This window comes from Microtus ochrogaster, unplaced genomic scaffold, assembly GCF_000317375.1.
Source record: "Microtus ochrogaster isolate Prairie Vole_2 unplaced genomic scaffold, MicOch1.0 UNK89, whole genome shotgun sequence".
NCBI lineage: Eukaryota > Metazoa > Chordata > Mammalia > Rodentia > Cricetidae > Microtus > Microtus ochrogaster.
The window spans coordinates 141,000-157,021 of record NW_004949187.1 but is presented as its reverse complement, the minus strand read 5'-3'; the positions used below and the strand labels follow the sequence as shown (position 1 = coordinate 157,021).

At 43.1% G+C, this 16,022-nt stretch overlaps 1 protein-coding gene across 1 annotated transcript in view; it reads right to left on the bottom strand.

Moving 5' to 3' along the window:
• Positions 1-5,877: 5,877 nt before the first annotated feature.
• Positions 5,878-16,022, bottom strand: part of Lpl (lipoprotein lipase) — a 27,864-nt gene continuing 17,719 nt past the window's right edge. Inside the window, exons 7-11 of the mRNA XM_013355065.2 lie at positions 15,796-16,019; positions 13,058-13,178; positions 11,297-11,479; positions 9,932-10,033; positions 5,878-7,947 (exon numbers count right to left, since the gene is read on the bottom strand). Coding sequence (XP_013210519.1) covers position 7,947; positions 9,932-10,033; positions 11,297-11,479; positions 13,058-13,178; positions 15,796-16,019 — 631 coding nt within the window. The 3' untranslated portion in view covers positions 5,878-7,946. The remainder of the gene's footprint in view (positions 7,948-9,931; positions 10,034-11,296; positions 11,480-13,057; positions 13,179-15,795; positions 16,020-16,022) is intronic.

Below are 16,022 nucleotides of genomic sequence, written 5' to 3'. Positions count from 1 at the left end.
CAAGTCCGCACCTACAGCTTGACCTGATTCCTCCTGTTTTGTTTGAGCTTTGAAGGTCAAAGTCAGGGTTAGTAGGAATCTTGGGAACAATAAACAATGTGTCAGCAAATGCTCAGACCCTAAAAGTCCCTTATACTGAGGTCACGTTTGGTTAGGGCTTCCTCTGTGTTCATTGCCGTTCTCCTACCCCAGAACCAAGCAACATGGCCGTCTAGAACTCAAAGCCACCATAGATATCAATAGCACTTCTCTTCTTAATTAAAAAAGTGTGTGTGTGTGTGTGTGTGTGTGTGTGTGTGTGTGAGAAAGAGGAAGAGAGAGTCTGTGTATGTGAGTCTGTGTGTGTGTGTGCGAGTCTGTGTTCACGAAGGACTCTCTGTCCCTGCCTATGACATTATGTGCACTTCTGCTGCTGTATGCATATGAAGTCAGGGGACAATTCTAGGTGTCAATCTTCACCTTCATCCTCCAGGCTAGCTGGCCTGAGAGCTTCTAGGTATTCTCCAGCCTTCATTTCCATCTTACTGTACGAATGCTGGGGCTTGGTACCCAGACAGGTCCTTATGCGTGCAGCAGAGGCACTTTATCTATGAAGCCAGCGTCCCAGCCCCTCATGGGTAGCATTCCTAGCAGCCTTCAAGCTGTCTCACTTATCTGCATGTCTGTGTGCCCCCATTCCCTTTTTGGCCATCTGACCCATAATCTGACAATGTAGATTGTTACATTTCTCAATAGAACATCCCTCTTACCCACACATGTTCAGACAAATCCCACATCTTCCACATGGCGAGGATTCAGGTCATGAAAGGAGCTTTCCGAAACAAATGAGAATCTGAAGAGAATCAATTTTTCATCTGAATCAATACAGAATTTATTTTTTGACTTTATCCTTGTGAATTCTATTGTCAACGATCGTTCTTTCAATTCTTTGTAGTTTCTTCCCCTCCCTCCCAACAACTCTCCTGTGCCCTTAGGAGAAAAAGCCAGCATTTGCTTCTGTTTTCATCTCTGAAGGCTGTGATGTGCATGAAGACATAAGACTCTTCTCTTTATCAGGAAGGATGCTGTTCTCCATAGTACTCAACAGGCTCCTTCCTGGGCTTATAGTAGTCTGAAGTCTGTGTTTCTTCCTTATGGTAAAGAGGTTGATAGATTCATCTTGTTGATAGATTCATTCATCATAGACCAAAATGGAGTCCAGGAAAGCTCTACTGAGATGTCCCCAAGTTCAACATTAATGCAAGTATGTAAAGCTGTTTTGGCCACACCTCTGTTTTCCTGCCTATCTCTTTGCTTGTTTTGACAAGTTCCAAAAAGCAAAAGTCACACAGCTTGCATTTCAAGCTTGGGCATATAGCCTCTTCTATGGTGCTTTCTAGAAATAACTTTTATTCATAAATCTATGTTTGTGGGGCTTTCCCCTCAGCTTATTATCTCTTCTTATCTCTAATAAGAAGATTCTAAGAAAATCAAGCAGAGGAATTTTATTTCCTTGGATGCACTCTGCTGTGGGAAAACATTTGCAAAGCCAAGTTCAAGTATGTCTGGCCAGAATGAATTAGTATCCTAAAGCAGCCACATGAAGTTTGCAGAGTGGCAGCGAGGACAGCCCATCACTGCCAATGCCTTTCTTCCGCTCAGCCTGCAGGTTTAGTGCTGACGAGACGAAGGTCCTCCTGAAGTATGGGACATGAATAACTTGTAGGATGATGTGGTTAATGAACGAAATAGATGCCTTGTCTAAAATTTTAGTGGCTTAGTCATTGTTAAACGTCTTAAGAACTCAGTAGAGACTTTTTAAGACCATGCTCAGATTTAAGGCAAGAAGGAAGCAAAATCTGATAAGACTTGGGCGTAGCACTCTTGGAAAGCGTGTGCTTGATGTGAGCAAGACCTTGAGGAAAGTCTGCACATGGTGTCATGCAGGGAGCCGGACAGGATCGCCATTACAAGATGGCACAGACATCCTGTCTTGTTGGAAATAAACAACTCCATATATGGCTATGCCTTTGGGAGCTGCATGTCCCCGCTTCCCGCATGTGCTGTGGTTTAGAGTCCTTGGGCCTATCCTGACGCAGTCTAGTGTCAGCTGATGGTGGCAACCAATCACAGGGCGACCCATGTGCCTACTCCCTATATAAGCAGCCTCCTTAGTGCTCTCGGGGGGGCCCCCTCGCTTCCTGCTCTTCCTCAACCAAGAGGCACTCCAATAAAGCGTGATCTGAGAAGAATCCTCATGTGGTGGTTGTTCTTCCTCACTGGTCGAGAAGTTAGCCGCAGTGTCACATACTTAAAATCTCAGTTTAGAGGACAGAAAGACAGGAGGAACATGAGTTTGGGGACAGACAGCTTGGTTGAGCCCCAAACAAGAATACAAATTTAAAGCACAAAATGAACATTGTGATATTGTTGGATCCTAGAGTCCAATCACCCAGGAGGAGTCGCCCCAAGAGACCATCTCTCACACCACAGCTGATGTAAAGGCATGAGGATTTTATTAATTCTGTCCTGACAGGGTCCCTCAGCATTCAAGAAGCCAGGAAGACCCCGAATAGCTGGTACAGGCTACTTTTAAAGTAAAAAGCCACAGAAACAAGGGGGGAGTCTGAGGGTTGTTTTTTAACTATTATGATTGACTTATTCAAAGGGCCATTACCAATAATTGGGTGGAGAGCAGTTGCCAGATCAGGTGAAGTAAGAAGGAAACATCTGAGGGTCACTTTGCCCCTTTCCCAGGGACTGAGTCAAAATATCTGTGGACATTTGTGGGTTATCTTGTCCCAATTCCAGGAAAGAAGCTCTATTTGGAGAACACTCACAAGGACTCAGGGAGATGGAAAGTCCCCAACATCTCAGTACGTGCATGTATAACTGTTAGGTCCTTGGTTCCCAGGGAGGGGGAGCACTGCCCCTGAGAGGCCTCAAAATTGGCCTCAGAGCTGTCAGAAATGACTTTAGAGTTATTTTAGAGTTCTACAGTACAGCACATGCCTTTAATCCCAGCACTTTGGAGGCAGAAGCAGATGGATCTCTATGAATTTAGGGTCAGTCTGTTCTACAGAGTGAGTTGCAGTACAGCCAGGGCTTCACAGAGAAACCCTATCATGAACGCCCCCTGAGAAAAGAGCATTGTAGCTGTGGCAGGTGTTTGTCTAGCATGTAGAAGGCTTCAAGTTTGAACAGCAGCCCCAAGGGGAAAATATAAAGAAAGGAAGAAAGAGGAAAATAATATACTGCCAACAACACTTAAGGTCAGGGAGGAATAGTTATGGAATCAAACAGTAAAGGCTTCTGCGTCCTGGAAGGATCACTGGGCTAGAAACTGGTGCAGGACTCAGTCTCCTCCTTCAGACTTGGCAAGGGGCATTTGCTGTGGTTTGTCTGGGAGCACAGAGGCCATCCTGTGGATTATGTGCTAATGAGCATCACAAAAGAAACCCATCTGCAGTGCAGTGAGCTTGAAGGCAATCTCTTCTCTGCTTCCTCCCTTGTACCACATCCTCCAGGCTTCTAGGGAGAGAGTTCAGTTGTCTTCCTCTAGAATGTGCCAGTTCTGAGTCACCTAGGCTAAATGAGACCGCTTATTTATCACACCAGTGTAATGACTGACCACAGGGAGGCATTCAGTAAGCTTGGCTAGCACCTGGGATGCAATGCCAGCCAGCTTTTCTGTCCCTTCACCTAGAACTTGTTCGTTCCAGGAAGACTCCACCTTAAAGATTCCACTCTTTAGCCCCTGTGTCGAAGGTCCTCAATGCTAGAAAACAAAACAAAACAAAAACAAACCGCTCACCAACTTGCAATTATGCGACTGGAAAAGCAGGGGAAGGAGGCCAGCTAATAGTCATGGAATTCCCAAACCACAAGAATTTCATGAGATTCTGTGTGGAACCAATTTCCTGGAGGGGAATGCTATGGGAAAAAGGATTGTAATTCAGTTGGCTATTTTTAGCTCCAGATCTCATTTAAGAATGTTGTCATTGCTGGGTAGTGGTAGTGCACACCTTTGATCCTAGCACTCAGGAGCAGAGGAGTTCGAGGCCAGCCTGGTCTACAAAAGCTAATGCCAGGACAGGCTCCAAAGCCATAAACAATCCTATCCTGTGAAAAGCGTAGTAAAAACAACATTATGCTGATGTTCCATTGAGTAGCAATTCCCTTCGACATAGAACATTCCATCCTGGAGGGAAACTTGATATGGCTCAAGAATCTAAAGGCTTCTTAAGATTCAGGAAATACAGTCTCACAAGACTCAAAAGCACCCTGAAACTTAGCAGACTTGCAAGGCCTTTTCCTCCCAAGGCTAATATAAGTAGTAAGGACTGGCGAGGAAAGAGACCCTTCAACCTGAGAAGCTGTCTGTAAGTCTTTCAGAATCCCCGGGATGCAGCTTTGATGAGTGATCATCTCTCCTGGAGTGGATTTTCAGTGATGAAGCTGCCCGTGAGCCATCCAAGCTCCAGTAAGCAAGCTCTCACCCACACTCCTGCACAGAATTGCACTAAACTCATTGGTTTAAGTTGGCTTTAGTTCATGGCTTTGGTCTGTGTTTAGCTCCTATCTGGAGCACACATTTGCCCACACCTTCTCAACAAAAGTTTATATCACAACATGGGCTCTTCTGCTACTATCTACGCCCACCTCCTTGAGAATATCCCACTTTACTCTGTAATAAATACAATATAGAACATATTCTATATGAACAAGAAAAGGAAGCGAGGAAAAGAAAGTGATGAAAATCAAACCCATGATGCTGACAGTTATTGCTTTTCAGAATACCAATGAAAGGCATAGAGATAAGTATAATCTTCAAAACATAACCTTCCCTGTTTCTTTTGAAATATGGACTAGTAAGTGTATTGATGGGGGAGTCTTCTGTTTTGTGTTGATTTTATTGGTTAAATAAAGAGGCTGTCTTAGCCCTTTGATAGGACAGAAAATTAGGTAGGCAGAGTAGACAGAACAGAATGCTGGGAGAAAGAAAGCCGAGTCAGTGAGTCGCCACGATTCTCCCACTGGACAAAGACGCAGGTTAAGATCTCCCTGGTATAACTTACAAGGAATAAATTAACCAGATAAAGTGAATTATGTATCTTAGTCATTTATGTCTGCATAAAAATCTAGCCTCCAAACTGACAGGTGAAAGCATTTATTCACAGTCTCTGTGTGCTAAGAATCAGGGAGCACTGGGCAGCATCAGGGTCCCACCTGAGGTTGTAACTAAGCTGTTGGTCACCAGCTTCTGCCTAGGAAGCCTGACTGGTTGTGAAGAGCGATCTCACTCAGAGCGAGTTCAAAGATGCAGGTGGTGCCTTGTGGTTCTCTCTAGAGTACACCAGGACAGTCAACATGAAAGAGGGACCCCAGTGGAAGCCGAAGTTCTTAATAACCTGGGTTTTAGAATGAGCACGCTCCTGGTCACACAGATCTTTAAGGCAGAGGCTATGCAGATGTGTTAATACCAAGTGTCAGCAGCATTGGAGCAACTCTGGAAACTGATTCCTGCCCTGTCGGCACTTCTCTGTGTGTCTGCATGCATGCTTAGTCCACAGATGGCGAGCGCTGTCTAGAGCAGTGTGGGGCTAACGGAGATCGGCGATGTGAGGAACTTCTTGGCATCCACAGTGTAGCCATAACTTACTGGGAAGTCTGGGCATGTGCGCTGTTGTAGGGGAGAGGAGCTGAGATAGATTGGATTCATTTGATTTTAGTAGATGATCGGCACACATCTAATGAGAAACTTGCATTACTTCTGTGCCTTAGCAAGTACTGTGGTTACTCAGTCGAAATTTCTGTACTGATTCTGCCCTAAAAAAAGTAAATCTAATTGGCCTGGACTCTAGAAAGGCTAAAATGATACAAAATGAGGACTTAGTATCAAGATACAATGTTGTCAAGTTTATTAAAAGCAGATTCCATTTCTTCACAGAGCCGAGTTTCTTTTCCTCATTTAAAAGCCTGATTCATTGTACTATTGCAGCAGAGTAAGTTAGCTCAGTGAGACAGCCCATCACTGATGGAGACGGACACACAGCTAGCACCACAACTCTACAGTGCAGGTACCCACAAGCTTTCCAGTGTTTACAAGCTCTCTTACACACCTACACATATATTTACAGCTAATAAATAAAATTTAAAGCCAAAGCATCATCGAGATACATATGTATGTGTATATACACACGTACGCACATACTGTCTTTAGAAGCCAGATGTTCAGTGCTATGTACAGGTTGGCTGGATCTTTTAAACTTGTGAGCCCTTGATCCAAACCCAAATGTACAGAGTCAATGAGTTAGTAATAAAGGGGATGCCAGTGACAACTTGTACATAATTTTATTGTTACAATGCCTCCAAGCCTGATGAAATCAGTCACTTTTGTCCTGTATTACATAGGTACAACCATCCGTCCCCTAGCAAGCACTGATATGCCAACTTATCTGGAACTACTTCTCTGACGTTTTCCAGTACATCCCATGACTCTCTCCTTTGCAAATTACACTGAATGACCACTATATTTGTGGGGCTTTGCATGTGGTTAGGTGTTCAGACACCCACAGGTTCACAGTTGTGTTCCCAGAAACAGCCTCTGGCATGGGACTCCTTTATCACTTATACTAATATACAGTAAAAACCTTCTGAAAATAAGAGATCTAGTTCATAAATAAGTGTTTACTCACTCTTGATTAGCCTGGCACTTTCTGTGGCTACTGCAGGTAACAACTCCCTTCTTTGTACACAACAATTTACAAGCATTGATAAGCATACTTCCTAGTCATTTCACCTTTTATGTAGTAAAATGGTCCTGATCTAAAGTCTGTACTTTTCATGATGCAGAATTTGAACTTAATCCCATCTAAACTAGAAATGAATGTGATGTGTTCGAGATGTGGCAGAGGCATGGCTGAGGAGAGTCCCAAACTAAATGCTAACTATTGGCTATTGAATGTGTTCAAGTTGACAAAGACAAATAGGAAGAATTCTGATAATAAAAGTATGGTATCAAGCCAGGTGTGGCTCATGCTAACAATCGCAGCCCTCAGGAAGCTAAGTTAGGAGGATCATTGCGAGTTCAAGGCAAGCCTGAACAACATAGCTACAGCGTGGGACAAATGAGACTTTTCCTCAAAAAATCAAAAAATAAAAGTAAAATCAGAGTAAAATTAGTTTTCTTTCTGTTCAATTTATGTGTCACTTGGATTATAAACTCATTTTCAACATCTACCCTGAGAACATTGTTAAAATATAAGACAAACTTTTGAAAAATGGAGGGGTTAAGCCATAAAAATTCAAGTCTATCAAGAATTACTCAATCTAATTCTGTGTTTCTGTTGACTTGTACTTTGTCATGGTGAGACCAAGGCTCAGGACTTTGTGAGCTCTGGCCTCCACTGTTTTTGCTAAGCCACACATTGTTCATTATTTTTTGGGAGGAAGCTGGTGTGCTTCCAAAAGAACTAGTTACAAAGGACAGGTGTTTCAGCGGCTAAAGAAATAGATTTGACTCATGACACAAAAATATTATCTATATTAGACTTGGAGAAAACTCTGGAAAGGGTCTCAGTATAAAGCCCCAGAATTCTATCAAAATAAGAAGCCCTCACTAATTTTTGACCATGACCAAACGTCATACAAAGGAGTCTTATTTATTGGGAACAAATGATTCCTTCCTAAGGGACAAAAGACGCCATGCTTCTCCTATCTGCTGTCCTCTGATGCTGGAAGACATGCTATCGGCCACGAGACTCCTCACCCTGTATTAGTTACCTTTTAGTATTTGAGCCTGTCTTCTAATTTAACTAACAAGATCGAGATGGAATTAATACTCAGGAAAACCCACGTTCAAACACCCAAACAAGGGTATCTTTTTCTTTTTTATAAAATTTACTTTGTTTACTTCAGTCTTCAAAGAACTCATGTGCTTTCTTCTCTTGTTGGTCTGTCCAGTTTCTGAGGAAAAACAGAAGAAAGGCAATTTGTCATCTGCTTTTTCCTTACAAACCTTTGGCCCACCCCGCCACTGTCATGATAAAGAAGTGTCCAAGTAACACTCAGAGTAAAGTTTGTGAGAGGGAGATGAGGAATCTGGGGAAGCAGGGTGCCCAGAGCAGAGGGCACACTTGATGCATTTAAAGGTAGGCTCCTGTTTGAGCATCATCTTCAGAAGACTGTCATGTGTGGCTGAAGTCACAAAACTTCCCTTGGATGTGAAACATAATGAGAAGCTTGTCATTCTTCTCTTGGAATGTGAGCTTTCTGAAGAGTGAACAGGGGGTGGTAGACTGTGATCCTGTGAGGTGAAACCCTGAAGGTTACTGTTGGTCTGATTCATAATGCCCTCCTAAATATAAAGTGCATTGCAAGAAATGGCTGCCTATGTATTTGTTGTTTGGGAATCCTATGAGCTGACCAAAGATGTGTCATTAGACCTTCTTAGGCAGTTTCTTATAAATAGTCTGATCAGAATGTTTCATAAACAATTGAGGGTATTTTATGGAGGTTGGGTTTATATTTATAAGTGGGGATTTTGTTTTTATTTCACATATCTACTTATAAAGTTACAGATTGTTCGGGGGAAGGTAGGTGAGTATAAGTGCATTCATGCACATAGCTAAACTTTCTACTGGAGTCCCCATTTTTAGAGAGGAGGCAAGTATGAAGGTCTGCGATCTGTAAGTGGCAAAGCACTTACGGCACGGTGGAAATTTCTGCCCTTAGTTGAGAGTCATTTTGGCAGCTTAATACTGGCAGCTATTCCCCTTGGCATTCAAATCCACATGGTCTCATTTTTCATTGTTATAATTCTATGTTTGTGATATGAAAGCATACAGATGTCACATATGTATAGTGGTAAAGGATATAAATCAAATTGTTAATCACATGTCAAATGTTACTGATAAGGCCTTATTGGTTGTACTTTATTGATGTCTGTTTTTCCTCATTTATCTATAGTGTAAAATATATAATTTATATGTAAGTAGACATTTTAAAGGAGGTGTTCCACACGGGACCTTTAATATTCTTTTTTCTGAAGAGGCAATTTTTACTTGGAGCTTTTGTCCATAATAATTTAGGAATCAGGATAAAGCAAAAGCGAGTGCTTTTCCTATTTCCCAGTGCCTCTGTGGCCAGCCTTTGTTGTTGGTTCCGTGGCACTGTTTTGTGGCCCTATCTAATATTCTTCCTTTAATAAGCGTAACCCATTCACACTTGGAGTCTGGCAGGGGCGTGAGGGGCGGGATGAAAGCAGCATATCCCGAGAACTTGGGAGAGGAGATGGAAGGTCACATGCTCCGTCTCCACTTAGCACTGACGTGTTGGAAAGATTCTGCAGCCAGCTGCCATGTGGATTAGCCCAAGAGGTCATGGAGGACAAGCCAGCAGTTGTTTTGAGATGGGAGAACGGTTTCCTGTATGCTTATTAAACTTTCTCTCCATCTTTGAGGTTTTGATATAGTTTAGCTCTCCCCTGTGATCCTATGTTCTGGAGACTGTGGCAATGGGAGAGAGAATGTCACTATGTGGCTACAGCTGATATGAGACTCTCTCACCCCTGGATATGTCGCAGGAGGAGTTGAACCCACTGTCACATGCTCCCTACTTCAGACAGCATCTATACAGCTATCAGACCTGCGGCAGTGAGAAATGCAGAAGTGAAGACTTGTGGGTAATTCAAGAGGTAACATAAAATTTAACTTGTATATCTGGGAGGAAGGTCAGCAAGGCAAGAAAGAAAAAATATATTAAGGAGTTAAAAGAAATAAATAAAGCAAGTGACCATAAGATAAGAAAGAAGGGCTAAGAGAGACCCCTAAAGACAAGGGCCACAAGAACTGCCAGGCAAAGAGCTGGGCAGAGGCCCCTTGGAGAGAAGGCTTGGGCAGAGGCCCCTTGGAGAGAAGGCTTGGGGGGGGTCGGGGGTCAAGATGCTCACCAGCCAGACTTCTTCAGAGACTTGTCATGGCATTTCACAAACACCGCGGAGTCCTTTCCCTTCTGCAGCTGCGACACCTTCTCCCTCGCACAGAAGATGACCCTTGGAAGAAAGTAGACAAAGCATGGAGCAATAAGAACAATAAGAACAACTGCTCAAAATGGGTGACTGGGTCAGGATCATTTAAATCTTTCATGATCACATTAACTGTGGTGACATTCCTGATAGTTAAGTGTGACACGGGGGTCATATCTCACTCAGGAGGTCTGGCCAGTAGAGGAGTCACGGAAGCACTCTGAGCATTGCGTCAAAGAATTAGGATGGCAGTTTTGCGTCCGTCAGAGAATTAGGATGGCAGTCTTCAACTGCGTTGGGAACAAAGGCTCTGCAGAATTTTTCTATCCGTAGCGTGTCTTAACAGTTTTTGTAAACAACAACAACAAAAAGAAAAAATAACTTCTCAATTCTACTTTAAAGAGTTGTTTTTATCAATGGTATGCTTGCAAAATCCCTGAACATGTTTGTGAGGATTTCAATTGTATGGGGGCCTTTATGCAAATTATTTTATAGATATGTGTGGGGTGGACTAAGAACCCCTGTTTCTTAAAGAGTTACTTTTAGCCCTTGGATGATACCATCTCTGAGTTTTTATTCCATGTTTTGTAACTATTTTGCGCTTGCAGGAATCATGCTGGACGAATACTGAGATGGCCTGCTTCTGATCCCAGCTGTCATTCCAAATAACTTTGGTCAGCTCAGGGTTTACACGTTCCCTACTTGAAATACAGAAATACTGCAGGCTAAGCAACCCCAACCCCCAAAAATCCCAAATGTTCCAGAATCTATGAGTTTTTGAATACCAAGTGGGAAATCGAACACCTGACCTCATGTGGCACACTGGGGTCAGAACACATAGTCACTAAAATCGTACAAACTACCTGCAGACTGTGTGTGCAAGACCAACGTGAAGCACAAGTTGGTCCCCTCTCCAAGATATCTCATTATCTATAGGCAACTATTCCAAGATCTGGAAATAAAAACAATGCAAGTCCAGACCCTTCCAGTCCCAAGCATGATCCATGCTCAGCTTGTCCTTCTTCCTCTGTGTGGCCATAAAAGACTGTTCTGGAAGCATTTCTGGAATAATTAACTAGGTCCCACAGGACTGAAGCTGTTTCCTAAAGTTCCTTCCACCTGCATGCTGAAGGCTCTGGGAAGGTTTCTTAATGACAGGAGGTTGTGCAACGTGTGCAGGGAAGCATCCCACTCAATCACAGGGGGCTTGGCAGTGTGTGCGGGGGGGGGGGCATCCTGCTCAACCACGGGGGCTGGGTAACGTGTGTGGGGAAGCATCCTCTCAATTACTTTTTCTGCGTCTCCCCTGCTTTCACTCGGATCCGCTCGACGACAAAGCTGGGGCTGCTCCACCAGTCCTGCCAGCTGAAGTAGGAATCACTCTTCCACTTCAGCTTCATCATCAGCAGTTCTCCAATGTCCACCTCCGTATAAATCAAGAAGGAGTAGGTTTTATTGGTGGCGACCTCAGGCCTGAGTGAAAATTTTATAAGTTTGGTTACTTTCAAAAAATCAGCCTTTTCTCCTCCCTAGATGTAAATGGCTTCATTGTCTGGTGCTATTTTAAAAATGTGGAACATGCCCAAGATGAATGTCAGTAGCATTTGGCAGATCGTAAGATCCCACACTGCTCTCCGGTGTTCCAGAATTCCTCCTAACACTGTAAACTATCTAGTACAGTTCTTAGGGGAAAATGCCTGTCAGCCAATTTTATTCCCACATAGTTCTATTTAATTTATACATGTGCGAACGAATGTTCACGCAATTCCAAAGTGTATCTCCAGTTCTCTACTTGGCTTTCTCTATTTTCCTCATGTTTTACCTACTTTTCAAGAATTCTGATTTTTAGAGGCTATATTGAATTTACTGACATGAGGAGCCATAACTCACATGACCCTTGATTTAGGTTGTGGTACTGCATGTACTGCAAGTATTGCATGATAATCTGCCACACTTAAATGTTAGAAAAACCTTCTATTGAGTATATCTACAAGATGCATTGTAAAAGAACCCCTTCTAATCCTTGTAACTATAGGTATGAAAATTATGTCCTCCTTGTCTTCCTGGTATGGAAAGTTCTAGCAGCCAACAATACACCCAGTCACTGTGTAGCTTAGAAGATGTGTTCATTTAGGAATTAGTAAAGGGTAGCTTCAAATTTTCCCTAATCAAAATAAGGAGTAATGCTTTGTCATGGGCTTTTTATCTATAACATTGTCTGTCTGTTTATCTATCTATCTATCTATCTATCTATCTATCTATCTATCTATCTATCTATCTATCTATCCATCCATCTATCATCTATTTATCTATCTATGTTGTAGAGTAGCTTCCTGTTACAATTGTTCACCCTTCCTTCCCTTCCCCCTCCCCCTCTTCCTGTCTATCTTTTTTGGAGATGCTGGAACCACACCACCTCCCAGGGAATGTAACTATTTTGTCATTGCTTATTTTTTTTTTAACAAAAGAAATGAAGACCTGAAAGGTTGAAAGAAAACATGAAGTAGAGAGGAAGTAAAAGTAAAAAGAAACTAGAAAACAGTATATGCTCATATGAAGTGGTGCAAGAGTTCCTTTTTTAATTCTAATTTCTGTTTTTTTTTTCTTTTGGTATTTTGAGACAGATTTTTTTGTATAGTCCTGGCTGTCCTGAAACTTACTGTATGGAACAGACTAGCCTTAAACTTCACAGTGGTACTCCCACCTCTGCCTGAGTGTTGGAATTTCAAGGCATGGTCCACCACACATAGCTACATTCCAATTTCTTAAACTGGAGTTTCTTGTTTTTGTTTTTTGTTTTTCTTTTGAGACAGGGTTTCGCTGTAGCTTTTAGAGCCTGTCCTGGAACTAGCTCTTATAGACCAGGCTGGCCTCGAACTCACAGAGTTCCGCCTGTTTCTGCCTCCTGAGTGCTGGGATTAAAGGCATGCACCACCTCCGCCCAGCAAAACTGAAGTTTCTTTTTGGGGATGGGGGTGATACACTTCTGTTTCCCAGATCAAAGGCTCTGGCAAGGAGCTACAGACTGGAGGTGTCCCCGGAGCTACTCACAGAGTGAAGGGGATGTTCTCACTCTCGGCCACTGTGCCATACAGAGAAATCTCGAAGGCCTGGTTGTGCTGCTTGCCACTCTCAGCCCCAGAGAAGTGAATCTTGACTTGGTAATGGAAGACTGTACGGGAGGGGAGAACATTGGAATAAGGGAAGGAATGTTAATCTTCATGGAAACATCATAGTCCCTAAGCAATCGAGCACTTTGGACTTGTAGAGCGAATGTCTTCCTAGGCCCCCCACAGGACAGGCACACATTGGTCTGCATGAGTGGCTTGGAAACACTTTCTATTGGAAGTGCAGACCTGACGCGCTTCCCAGGGTGGCTGCATCTAATTGTATCTAATTGCCCACCTGGAGGGGACTACCAGGGATATTGAATAAATAGCCCAACACCTTCAGAAGGCTCTTTGTGACCTCTGCTTGCCTTGGTCATCTTATATTTCTACATCTGTACCAACCATATTTGGCATTTGCTGCTTTATTACTGCGTATGGCCTTGCGTCTTCCCATTTTGTGGGTACACTGTACACCCCCAACCCTGGTCTCACTCTGTTCCTCCACCATCTATCTGCATCGGGAGGCACGTGGCACACACAATACAACACAAAGCCCTGAGGTCTGTCTTACAGAGCCAGGTCCCAAACTATCCTGACTTAAGAAGTCCATCTGGAAGCAGGAACTTGAACCTCTGTGTCTCTTCCTGGTTCTTCCCCGCTTATCCACCAAAACCCTGAGAGCCTGAAACATAGCTACTGTGGATATAATGGGGCCACCCTGATGCTTGTCTCCTGCAGCCCAGGATTCTTAAGCATATTTTTATTATACTGCTGTCTGTTAAGTGCAATTTCTGTTAAGTTGGATCAAAGAAATCTTTTAGGCTATGGGATCCAACATCCTTAACTCTAGTGATATAGAGTGTGGCAAAATTGAATTTTGATGTTACTTTGGATATTTATATTCCTGAAAAACATTTCAATATGTTAGTTTCTTGTGACAAACTTTATTTAGTTTTGCTATCTGTTTTAAGTATATTGTGTACGTGTGTGTGTGTATGCATATGTGTGTAAAGACAGGATTTCACATAAGCCCAACTGGCCTTAGACTCACTATGAAGTTGAAGATGACCTTGAATTCCTGATCCTCCTGCCTCTACTTCCCAAGGGCTGGGATTACAGACATGCATAACTATGCCAACCTTATACCTCATTTTATAATGAAAATAAGACAAGTAAAAACAGAAAAACAAAACAACTAAACCCCAGGACTATTCGAAAGTAAAGATAAATCATCCTGGTCCAAGGCAGTGCTCTAGGTCACAGCAGGGGAGACTGGAGGTGGGGAGAGCCATGTGTCTCTAGGAAGTCCAGACAGAGCTCTGGATGACCCTGTGTAAGGCTACCCCTGTTTTCAGAGGTACCTACATACCTACACCTGGTTCTAGAGTTGGAGAAAATGAGAGTTCTCTCATAGCCTATAAGATTTCTTTGAATAACACTCTGACATCTGGGTCACCTTGCACAATTGCAACGTACTGCTGAAGCAGACGCTTTATCTGAGGAAACTGTTCCTTAATAAGGGCCCTTACTTCAGGCTTCCACCCAGACTTTACCAAAGGCAGTGTGTCCAAAATCAGTCCCTGTCACCAGATGCACCCCACAATACAACCCCTTGCTCTCTTCCCCTTGTATATCTTCAAGTCTCAAGAGGTCAGGCTTTAAGCCCAAGTTGGAAATGAGTTCATGGCGAGATGGACATATGCCTTGCCATGTTCTTGCTTTCCTAGTGTGTTGGCTAGCTTTATGTCAACCTGACACAGCTATAGTCGTCTGAGAGGAGAGAATCTCAATTGGGAAAGTGTCTCCATAAGATCAGATTGTAGGCAAACCTGTAGGGCATTTTCTTAATTAGTGACTGATGCAGAGTGCCCAGCCCACTGTGGGTTGTGTCCCTCCTTAGTGAGAGGTCCTGGATTCTATAAGAAAGCAAGATGAGAAAGCCATGAGGAACCAGTCATTAAGAAGCCCCTCCATGGCCTCTGCATCAGCTCCTGCCTTCGGGTTCTATCCCTGTTAGAGTTCTTGTCCTGACTTTCTTTGATGATGAACAGTGAGGTGAAAGGTGAAGTCAAACAAAGCCTTTCCTCCCCAACTTGCTTTGGTCACTGTGTTCATCACAGAAACTCTGATGCTTGAGATACTTGAATGTTGGTTGTTCTTGACTTTGTGTAAAGTGAATTTTAAATGTGACACGTGTTCTGTGAAGTTCTAGAGAGTAAGTAATTTAGTCTTGGTGGGCTATGTGGGCTTTGTCACCATTCCTCGAGTCTGCCTTTGTGGCAGGAAGACAGTGTTAGATAAAATGTAAAGGAATGTGTCTGCCTATGTTCAAATAAAAGTTTATTTACAAAAGCAAGTGATAGACTGAATTGGGCCAAAGGGCTAGATCTTATAATCTCAAAGTGATGGTTTCCGATTAGCTAGAAACCCAGTACTAATAGCTGGTAACAGCTACAGAGAAGGCTGGCTGCATACTCAAGGCTGAGCATAGAGGTCTTTCCGATATGGGAATCAAGAGTTAGATAAATGGACTAGAGAAGATCCTTCTATATTAACAGAGGTACAAGTGAGGGTTCAAGACTTAGTAACATCACTTCATTAACTCTGTTAATAGAATCAACCCATGATAATTGAGATGGCATTGACCAACTTTCCTCCTTCCCACAGCTCCCAGCCTACCTTTGTAGGGCATCTGAGAACGAGTCTTCAGGTACATCTTGCTGCTCCTTTTGGCTCTGACCTTATTGATCTCATAGCCTACATTGTTGCAGCGATTCTTTCTGCAACTCAGGCAGAGCCCTTTCTCAAAGGCTTCCTTGGAGTTGCACCTGTAAGCCTTGCTTGGGTTTTCTTCATTCAGCAGGGAGTCGATAAAGAGATGAATGGAGCGTTCATGGGAGCACTTC